Genomic DNA, 11,352 nt, shown 5'->3' with positions numbered 1-11,352 from the left:
ATAAGCATGGTGCAAGTTTTCTTCCATTTGCTCTCCACTTCGAGTCAAAATTTTAGGACTTTAGAACTTGACTAGGCTACCACTCTCTCATTTGCTCTCTATTATTATATCTCCTCTCTTTCACTTGTGAAGGACACAAGCTACTAGGAAACCAACTTTGATACCATCAAAATATACTTGACTATTCTCCAAACAATTTGCAATATAATTTCATGCAATTTTGACAAATAATCTGCACATTATAGTAGATTTGAAATATATTGTCTACAAATACTTGCAATTCACCACACAATAGCTGAGTAAAGAAGCCCATTCATCATTACATTCATTCATAAATAATCTTAAGTTCCTAAATGGTAGCAATTTTAGAAGTATTTACACATGTTCAAATTGATTCCAACTATAAGCATATGACCAGCAAGAGATTCAACAGTATCCACAAGCATAGAAGTCTTAGCTCTTGATGTGACCATTCAAACTAAAAGGAGCTCTAAAGAGGATGCAAAAATAGTCAACTCTTAAATGTACAACAATGAGGGGATGGTTCAATGATATCTATTTCCCATAATCTTCTCTATACCATCAATTAGCCACATCCCACACACAAGCAACAAGTTTCAATGACATTGCAAACTTCAACACTTTCACCCAAAACCCCCACAAGTAGCAATAAGGAATGATGTAAGTATTGTTTATGTCCATGGCCATCTCTATATGTAATAACATAACTCCACAACAATCAATACCATCATCCATCTATAATCATCAACAAAAAATCTCTACACTCGACAAAAATGAAAATATTGGTTCATCAATACTTTTGATCTACACTATATACTTGTCTAGGGTTAAACCAGACCCCATTTATTGCAATATACATTGACAACAACTTATTCTCATGCTCCTATGTAGTATATTCTCATCCAGGCCTAATAAGAAGTTCATGCCATACATAAAAGGAAACAAGATGCCATTGAAGTCTAGAAGACCACCACACAGTGCATATTTGATTTGATACGAAGATAATCAACTCCAACTTGCAAATTTGTGTTCAAAGAAAACCTTACAAATTTGCTCAAAGATTCTTAGGCTAGGGTGGATTAATCTTGCCACTTGTCGTCGGTAAATATTGTGTTGTCGACAAGTTGATGTCGTCAGTAATTGTTATGTAGCCAACGGGCCCCTTCGGGAAGGTTCTTTGGGAAGTATATAAGCACCATCCAAGATCATTGTAATCATCATCATAAGCATAATGTAATGTCTTTGGCATATGCGAATAATAAAAGGAGTACTGCTGTTACATATTCTTGTTTCATTGTCTGTATGCATTAATCTATTTACTCATAAAAAACAACATAAACATCATGAACTAGAAGGCTGTGTCTCTGACTGTGTAGACCGATTATGTTGTAGCTGATACACTTGTTTCGTCCGGACCTTTAAATCAGCTTTGATCTGTGAGTTCTCCTCCACTACCTCCTTCAACATCAGTGTGACCTCATGGCATTTAGCTTCTTTCTGATCATATGCTTTCTTTGTTGTTTCCTTCTCCTGTAGCGCTACTGCAAGTTGTTGATTTTTTTCCTGCTTCCCTCGTGCAATTTCTTCGAGTTGTGCTAACAGTGCTATCCACTCTATTTCTCATGCAATCTATTGGGTGGCAAGTCGGTTGGCCATCTCCTCTCGAGCCTTCTCTGTGGCCTCCTGAGCTTCTTGCCTAGCCTCTACCCGTCATCTCTTTGTGAGCACCAACTCTGCTAGGCACTTGCTTCTCTCGATGATGTCCCTAAGGCATGAATGGATATCCTTATCCTTTTCCTCTGCTACTGGTATAGGATCCTGTGTCTGTATCTTTCCTTCTGCCTTCTGTGGTGCCGCTGCACTCTGATCTCCTACTTTGGTGATGTGAGGACCTCAACAACCTCACTATTCAACCAAATCGCCTCTAATTGAAGATCCTCTCGCATAGGAGACTGAATGGAAGGACCTCTGGTAACAGGGGCAAGTAATCGTCATCTCAAATACTCGCCCAACTTGCTGAGCTAATCTGTGCGGCTGCTGGCGCCTGGTGTTCAGCTTACGACATGCCCAATTCAACACCCAGATCTACTGCATCATCCAACAATGTGTCAGCTATTGTGACTACTGCATCTGTCCCAATCACCTCTAATCGAACTCACTCTTGTGCCCTTCCCTGATTATCTCCTCCCTCTGTGGCTGTCGACTCTGCTACTAGATGTGGCTGAGGTAGACTTACTGCTACTGATTGAAGTGATCCTTGATCCTAAGGTATGGAGGTCGATTCCTGAACTGTTGGCTGAGGTTGCGTTCCCGCAGGTGTGTCCGCTGGTGGTGCTATCCTCTGGCTTCTTGAAGGTTGGGCAGCCCCTGACTATGAAACTGATCCTGCCGCTCTTGCTACTGTAAGTGATCTGGGGTTTAGGGTGACTGGGGTCATCACCACTGGGTGCCTAAACTGCCTGAACCCTTGGATGTGAACATCTACCATAGTGTGCACATATAGAGTTGAAAATGATGGCGTAGCTATTACTAGTGCAGTCATCAACTACCGTGGGAAGCGAAGTGGGCAGCTGAAATCACCCCAACTTCCTCATCATCTTCCTCCTCATCCTGCTCCACCTCCTTCATTTCCTCTCAGTCATCCTCCTCACAAGATGTATCCTGGTGGCCATTATCCGTGTTCTTAGATTCCTCCATCTCTTGCCGTACCCTCTTCTGGCCAACACCTTTCTGCTCTCCAGGTGTGTCTAAATGCCTCCACTGCATTATTGGAGGCTCGCCAAGTATTGACGGACTTGGCTGGATTAAACTGACGGACTTTTCTTTTTGAGGGGGATGATATTGTTGGTAAATATTGTGTAGCCAACAGGTTGATGTCGTCGGTAATTGTTATGTAGCTGACAAGCCCCTTCGAGAAGGTTCTTCGGGAAGTATATAAGCACCATCCGAGATCATTGTAATCATCATCATAAACATAACGTAATGTCTTTGGCATATGCGAATAATAAAAAGAGTATTGCTCTTACATATTCTTGTTTCATTGTCTGTATGCATTACTCTATTTACCCATATGGTAAACACCACTGCGACCCGAACTCAAGCTCTAATGGCTCGTGACAAACAACCAATGAATGAAATCTTTAACATCCCAAAATGTGGCTCCCAAATTAACTTTTATATCATCTCGTAAAAAGCCTGCAACATGTTTCCCTCACAATTATTTAAACTTAAATATTTGGACTTTAGGAGAAATAAATATTAAAGTGACTTTGAAATTCACATAAGTCACTCTAATAAAATATTAACAAATGATATTATTCTAGATATGGCTTTAATGCAAATAATTTTAAATAAATTAATAATTAATGGTTAATTTCCTTAATTTATTAATAGCTTATAGGAATCAAATAATCTATTAATTAATTTGGATCATTAATTGGGAGGGAATATTACAGGCTACAATACAAGATCCCAACAATTTGCTAAGTCCAATAATCATGTTTAAAGATCATGAAGATGAGGTTTGGAGGCTAAACATGGCCCTCACTGAGGTTTCTCAAAAATTAAAACACAACTTATGTCATCAGAATATCATCCTAGCTACTATCATGCACACCTTTCTTGGAAGACAATGACTGCTGTTGTTATAAACAATTGGTGGAAATCTGTGTTATACTTTGGTTGTATGAGGATCTGCTTTAGGTAGTTCATTTGTTTTTGCCTTTAATGAAAGAAGAAGAAAATAGTTAACAATTTTCTTACAGGCTTTCCTTCACCAGATACCTCACGTTTCATAATGCTTTGGAAAAGCCTGAGATTTGTTAATTAGCTAATTAGACTTGTCATCTCTTTTGATTGGTCTCTCATGTTTTTGAAAGAAGCCATTCTCCAATCTTGCCCGATTCTCTGTCATGTCATCTCATGAAGGATGAAGATCCTGTTTTAGCTTTTTCCAGAGAGCTAGCTTTTATGGCTCTGGACTTTGTGGCTTGGGTATAGAAGTTAATTGAGAACAAAAGAAGTTGCAACATAGGATGTAGAATTTTCAACTTTCACATCCATTGAATGACAAAAACCTATGTTACCGGTTTGAGCTCGGGTTCAAGTTTGGGTTTGAAGAACCAGTTCGCTGGTACGACAATATTTTGAAATGGGGTTTAGGTTTATTAGTACAAAAACATGTATATACATACATATACATATACATATGTATGCAACCAAGAATAATGATTTAATATTAGAATTCCACAGTATTATAAATACAACAAAAAAATGATAAACTTGTAATCATAACATCATATATATTAGCAACACCAAAATATTAAATAATATTAAGTTCAAGTATCATTATTTTGAATTTCAACAATTAGAACTTTATACTAAGTTTGAATCATCTAATGGATTATCTAAATCTTCATCTTCTTCTCATCGTTGAAGGCATTACTCAATTCACAAACAGTGCCAATGTCAATGATATCAGTTGCACTAATGACATTCCTGCTTTCTAAGTTGTTAAATGCTTATTACTTTTTCAATGACAGAAAGCTTGTTAGTTTGTAATTAACATCCTACTTGAAAATTGTTATATAAGAAGCTTGCAACTCCCTTCACCTATTGAAGATGTTTAATGTTTAAAATACGATTTATCGCAATACATAGCTTCCAATTAAGCAGACAGGGGTCATTATCAGCAATTGGATATAAAAATTTCCTTGGAAGATATCTTTAGGACTAGTTTAATTTGATGTAACAAATATCTGAACTTCAGCAAATTTTGTTTTGTAATATTAAGATCTTTATTCAAATTCTGTAATAATCATTTTCTGCACTAAATTATAGAATGTTTTTCAGTGGAACTATATCTGGTTTGCACTCAGTTTACCTGGGTCTACCTTGTTTAGACCATGGCTCAACCTAGGTTCGGCCTGGAGGAACCAGTCTGCCTAGGTTCGAATCCAAGTGGAACCGAAAAGGAACTGGAACTAGAACCAAGGACTGGTTCAAAATTCGCCTGGTTCAAAGGGCTAGGGGGAGAATTGGGTAACTAAGATAAAAACAATAGCTAGAAAATCTAACACACTTCAATCAATGATAAAAATAAATGAGATTCTCAATTTTAAAAGAGATTGCGTTAACTAAGACAAAAACAATAGCCAGAAAATCTAACACACTTCAATCAATGATAAAGATAAATGAGATTCTCAATTTTAAAAGAACTGTGTAATCTCTACTACACAACATATGGCTGATGAAATGGAATGGACAATTCTATTTGACATTTGACCTTAAGTATGGTTGTATTAAACTGCCTGAAGGGTACAAGTATACGATGCTATAAGTAATGTAAGAAATTAGATGACCTGCAATAGAAATGTAAACAAAGGTGAGCATGTACCCTCCAGATGATTCGTTTCTCTTCAAACCACTAGACAATGTTGCATGGGTACTCATGCGCATACCCCTGGGATGTGTAGCAGGTACTAGTACACATACCCAAGTATGGGTATTCAGTGGAGAGCATTGTAGTCGATTACCTTCATTAAGATTCTAGTTTTTTTTCTGTTTTTTGTTTGCATATCAGCTTGTTGTTTATCAAGCTTAATCTAATACATAATCAGTTTGAAAATTTGATACAATACTGATTCTAGCAGTAAAACTTATCACTGTTCAAGTAAGGAGTTTATCATTTGCAATATGTCATTTTTATATGATTTCTGATCTTCCTGTTCATGTTTAAAGTTTGCCTGCTTTGGTGTTTAGATGTATTATTTCTACAAACACATTGCAAATTTCAAATGAAAACAATACATTACATCTGCGAACTTTATCATTGTTCTTGTTTTGAAAACTCATTGTCATGACTCATATTTTCAGATTTTCCATCAAACATTAAAATTATATTTGAATAATTGACGTATCCAAGTACCCCCGTCCCCTATTTGAAAAATACCCATTCCTGTACCCTAAGTACGGATACCCCCATCCCCATGCAACCCTGCCTCTAGACTACTGGTTAAGAGTTCTTGACACTAAGAGCTAATTCATCAGCAGATTGATCTCTATTGATTGCATATGTAATAACATTTTAAGAGTCTGTGGTTACCTTAGTGGGGAAACAAGAAGAGTAATATGGCAAAATTCACTAAGGATATAGAAGCAAATTTGTTAACTTTGAGATAAAGTCTATATGACAGATCATAATCTCAATAAGCTAGCCTGATGCATGACAAAGCACACTTGTAATCATGTCCCCTGATACAGCAAAACGAGCCTTTTGTCATTCTCCCAAATGAGGGAACCGTTTAACAATGCAGCAGGAGACATTACAAGCACAATATTTTTAGGATTTATAGAAGATCAACTTTCTTCTTATTTCTGATTTCATCACTTGAAATGTTGGCTAATCAAAACATGCTTTGCAATGTACTGTGCTTGTTGGCGAGCTTTCTGTTCTTTCGCAAGCATCATTTTCTGTTTTTCTTCTGCAATCCTTGAACTTAAGCATAATTGCCTTGAACGGAATTCAGCTGCGTGAGACTGCAATAGATAACTTATATTAGTGAAATCAATTAATTTTATGACAGGTGAGCTGCCATGATAAAAAATGAAGCTTTCAGAAAGCATATACCTGAATTTTAAATCCAAATTTTCCTTGCAATTGATATTCCTACAATTTTCACCTTTGGTGTAGAGGGTAATTTGTAATTTCAAGTTGAGTTTAAGTTGACATTTCAGAAAGGATGATGTATGGACTACATGTCAGGAGGAAAGTTCTGAGGATAGAAAATGCTCAGGCAGACATAAATTATCATATAAGAAAAGATTATTTCCGCCAAGCCAGGCCAAATGCTTATGATCGCCTAGATTGGGAGAAGAACCTACAAAATTATAAGTTGAAGAGAGATATCATTGAAAATAGGGTACATAGAATATAAATACACCAAGAAGATGTCTAAGGGTTCAAAAAACACATTCAGGTTAGATATATGGTTTAGGAAACGCTTACAAGTAATTCATTTGAGGAAACGAGTACTTTTATAGATTTCATGATGCCAATTTAGCACCACAATTCAGCACAATGGGAGGAAGGCTGATAAACTATTGTCTTGGACTCTTGTATAATATTTAAAAAATACATATGGAAAAGAAGACATTTACATTTATAAAAGGGGATACCTAACCATGTCCACTATTCTGTACTGCCATAGAAAACAGTACTATCTTTGTACTAGCTTCTAACTTCTAAGACTTTCAGAACAGTGTGGAGACTATCAATTTCCATACAGCTGGTCTAATTTTAGATAAATCCTGTCTTTAGTTGCCTTCAGGTAAATCTTAACCTAAAATATCTGAGAATATTTTGCAAATTATTTCTTTTTAATTAATCATTGACTCACAAGAGGCTTATTGAGTTTGAACTCTACATTTAGCCTATCCAATCGAGACAGTATAGATAGACATGTTTTTATATCTCTTGGAAACACTTGACTGTGAAATTAATGAAAATATATTTTTAAAGTACACTTGAAGGTTCACAGTGAGAGCATATAGATGGTACACAAGGCCCAAAAAAGTCATAGAACACAAACTATGAAAGCTTATACCAAACTAATTGTGACAAGAAAAAACAACAGCTAGATAATTGATCACAAATTACCACTCCAAAAGGATGAGGTGGCAGATCATCCCGTGAACAGGATTAGCCCAAGCATAAGGACTTGCTTGAGAGAGGATGAAGACCCACTCAACCATCCTGAATTGCACGAGACACGGACATACCCCACCTAGGTAATGGAAGCACAATGATACGAGTGTTGATGCCATCTTATCAGGAGAACGCCATTCATAAGGCCTAACAACAGTCTTGCCACACAATAATGGAGCCCAACACCTTCAATATGATGGAGGAGAAAAGTGGTTGTGGTTGTGCAAGTAGCTTCTTTGTCAAGATTGTAATGTCTCCTTTTATTCAATTAGCTTTTGTGGGCCCTATCCATATCCATATTTTTTCCATAAAGATATACAAATATTTTAGTAAAGGAGCCACGGTTTAGTAGCAACAAATAAATTAACAATAAATAATTTGGAGTGGGTTTACATAAAAGGTTTTTGTAACACCAAGACACTTAATTTGTTAGGAGAGAAAGTGTGGCTTATTTTAGGGAAGGCTCTCATTATCTTTTAATAGTTGTCTTTTAAAGGAAAATGAGGCCTGCTAGTGGTTGAAGAGCTTGTTGGCTTTTGCGACATCTACCAACTTATTTAGTATTTTTTGTCATAGTTTGAGCTTTGTATTCATCTGTAGGATTTAAGGATAAAGAACCTTTGATTTTGGAGATTGGAAGATGAAATTCTAGGTTTTTGGTGATTTAAGGACAAAAACCTCTGATCTCTTGATGATAATTTCAAAGAAAGGTTGTATTGTATTTCAAAGCTTTGTTTGGATTCTGCATATTGTGGAAGCATATATTTTGTAATCACCAATAATTCATTGTGAAGGAAGCTTTGTTCACATTAGTTTGTTATTTTTTGAAGCTTTAACATATCTATATTATTTTTGCAATCCATAGCTACATCTTTAAGGGCATTGGTTTATTAGATATTATACATAAAAAATATTGTTAATCTGTCTCACCTTGCTCTTGTGGGATCTAGGTGATCAAAAAGTGGCAAATAGTAACATTTACTCTCACCATATGCTCTCACAAGATACTGGTTATCAAAAAGTTATGTTTAACATTCTGAAGACATTTGTTTTTAGATGGATAAATTGCATTGGATATTCATTAATGTATAATAATAAAATCCACAAGAGCATCTACTGCAACATAAAAAGGATGTCGAATAACGAATGTACAGTGATTACACACAAATCATACGAACTTGGTATGATATGTAGTTATTATTATAAAATCCCTCCACATAAGCGAATTGGTCAGAAATATATTTTGGTAGACAGGAAATTGCATTCAATTGATCAAGTGATCCTACCCACATATGGTGATTATGTTAATGTGAAGAAAGATGTTTCACGATGTTGCCAATAATGGACACTACATTGAACAAGAATCCAATCACGTAGACCCATCATGCCCATTTTCCTAATGGTGCTTGCTATGCTGCTCAATCCCTTTCATGAATTAGGGAACAGTTTCACAAACTCTCAATCTTGGGGAACTGTGAAACCTTGTAATGTTAATGTTCACAACTAACACTCTCTTAACCAACCACTTTAACCCCTCTCTAGTCTTGTAAGATACCTTTGGGATCTCAACTACATGGTGTAGTTGTACCATCACTTGTTGCTAATTTGGAACCCAACTTTTCACTAACACAAGATGATGTGAAGATTTAATTCATGGATTGTTAGATTATAACACAAGAAGGGGATATTGAATATGAATCAAATTCCTACTCAAAAGAAGATGGTTTCCAGTTACAAGAAAGATTAACTAATATGATGGGAAGCCAACAATTAGTCAAGATTTTTACTTACCAGCCTACTATTGATAGCAATGGGACCCGATGTGGAGCTTCATGACAAAAAATTAAAAGAATACTCACTTCAAATGTTTTATGATGGTTCTGGAACATCTAACAAGATTTGGTCACAAATTGTCTTCTTCCTAGGCCTTAACTAGGCTCCTCCAAGCATCCAACTTTGGTTTCCACCTTTCAAGGTTAAGTCCAACCGCAGCAATGGTCTTAACATGTCAAATACACCATGTCACGAGGTTCTGCATGCCCAAAATTCTGATTCAAACATCAAGCACCAAACTGTCCACTTTAGGCCTATTTCCCATTAGCTCTTGGAATTGGGTAATCTGAACTTTTCACCAAAGTTTTCCAAAGAACTAGACAAACAAATTGTAGATTGGGATACCCATTTGGAAGCTTTACAACATATCTCAGAATCAGGTATAGTTGTTTTGGATGGATATACAGCTCCAGCAGACTCTCCTAGTAGAGGTAGGCATAATCAGGCCACTTTGTGTCCCTTTTCTCTTGAATCCTGCAACTTCAAACATCAACACAACAAAAATATGCTTTGTCCTACGTTCAAACCATTATAATCAATTAAAATACACTTGTGCAGACGTAATTCACGAGGAACAGCAACAACATAAAGTGAAATCTGTCTTTAATCCATTAAATCTTCACAAAATTGCTGTTCGCTGCCCCGAGTAACCACCTCCAGGACATTCAATTAAATCTGCACACAAATGGCTTGGTGACTTGTTAAAAATGCATGGGAAGGACTTCAAAATGGTTTAACATTAATACAGCAACCAAATTCATCCAAAGAAGGCATGATCAGAGTTCCTCGAACCAAGATACATTCAAATTTTTCTTAAACTTGCAGGAAAACCATGTTGTTTTATTGCCAAAAGACATATTTACATGAAACGTCTTCCTTGTCTTTATTGGGTGTCAAACATGTAAAAATAGGCCTCACCAACCAACCTCAACCATCCTAACTGACTTTTTGAACCACACTAATCATTAAGGAGCAACTTGTGAGAAATTTTGGAAAGTTGGATGACAAGTTTTCGTGCAATCTTGCAAATTTTACCATTTTTTGATCTCATGACCAATCTATTGACTCTAATAGATTACATTTCATGTTTTTACATCAAATATGTTTGAAAATAACAATATTGACCATATTAGCTCTATATGACCTTATTGAGCAAATTAACAATTCCTAGGACCTATGATGGAAATGACCTTATCATTGTACTTGATTGGCACTATATGGCCCTTTTACATCACATATGGTCCAAATAGAACTTATTGAAATAGAACAAAAACATTACATGCCATGACCCTCATATGGATCCTTGGGAGGAATGGGGTGCTCCTGCACCAAGACCCAAGTAGACTAGTGCATGGTTTTTGTCCACATCGAATGTTGAAATCAATCTATGTAAAGAAACAAACCTATACGTGGATGTAGCTTTGAATTGGAATATGTACCCCACCTCAACAATAGTTCACTAGCCCTATCTAAAGAATTGTGTATCCTTTCTAGAAATGGGAGAGAAGCTATTGCTCACTAGCTCATGATAACTACAAAACTAATATAGAAAGGGGGTTAATAGGAAGTAGAAATTGCATTTTCTACAAGTGCTTTAAAGTCTCGCGCTAGTTCCAAGCCTTACAACAAATATTTTAGCATTTGCAACTAGACTATATATATCATCCACCAAAGGTTAACGAATTGAACTAACTAATGAGGGGGCCTCAGCTGATCACATGAATAATGAACAACTTGGACTGGCAAGTTAGGCTACTTGGTGATACCTAATGAAAATCAATAAGTGACTGATA

The 11,352-nt window shown here is 36.3% G+C and overlaps 1 protein-coding gene across 4 annotated transcripts in view; it reads right to left on the bottom strand.

Moving 5' to 3' along the window:
• Nucleotides 1-6,058: 6,058 nt before the first annotated feature.
• LOC149530900 (uncharacterized) overlaps nucleotides 6,059-11,352 on the bottom strand; it is a 359,431-nt gene continuing 354,137 nt past the window's right edge. For 3 of the 4 annotated variants that reach the window (XM_089811737.1, XM_089811740.1, XM_089811738.1), the window contains one exon: nucleotides 6,059-6,558. In XM_089811737.1, the coding sequence (XP_089667863.1) occupies nucleotides 6,406-6,558 (153 nt within the window). In that variant the 3' untranslated portion in view covers nucleotides 6,059-6,405. Of the gene's footprint in view, nucleotides 6,559-9,585; nucleotides 9,775-9,904; nucleotides 10,235-11,352 lie in introns of all 4 variants that reach the window. The other variant, XR_016359208.1, reaches the window with a different exon arrangement.

Source organism: Cupressus sempervirens, chromosome 11 (genome assembly GCF_028749045.1).
Source record: "Cupressus sempervirens isolate cs-2001-9-10 chromosome 11, ASM2874904v1, whole genome shotgun sequence".
Taxonomy (NCBI): domain Eukaryota; kingdom Viridiplantae; phylum Streptophyta; class Pinopsida; order Cupressales; family Cupressaceae; genus Cupressus; species Cupressus sempervirens.
Note: the sequence above shows the minus strand (reverse complement) of the source record. Positions and strands in the feature narration are given on the sequence as shown.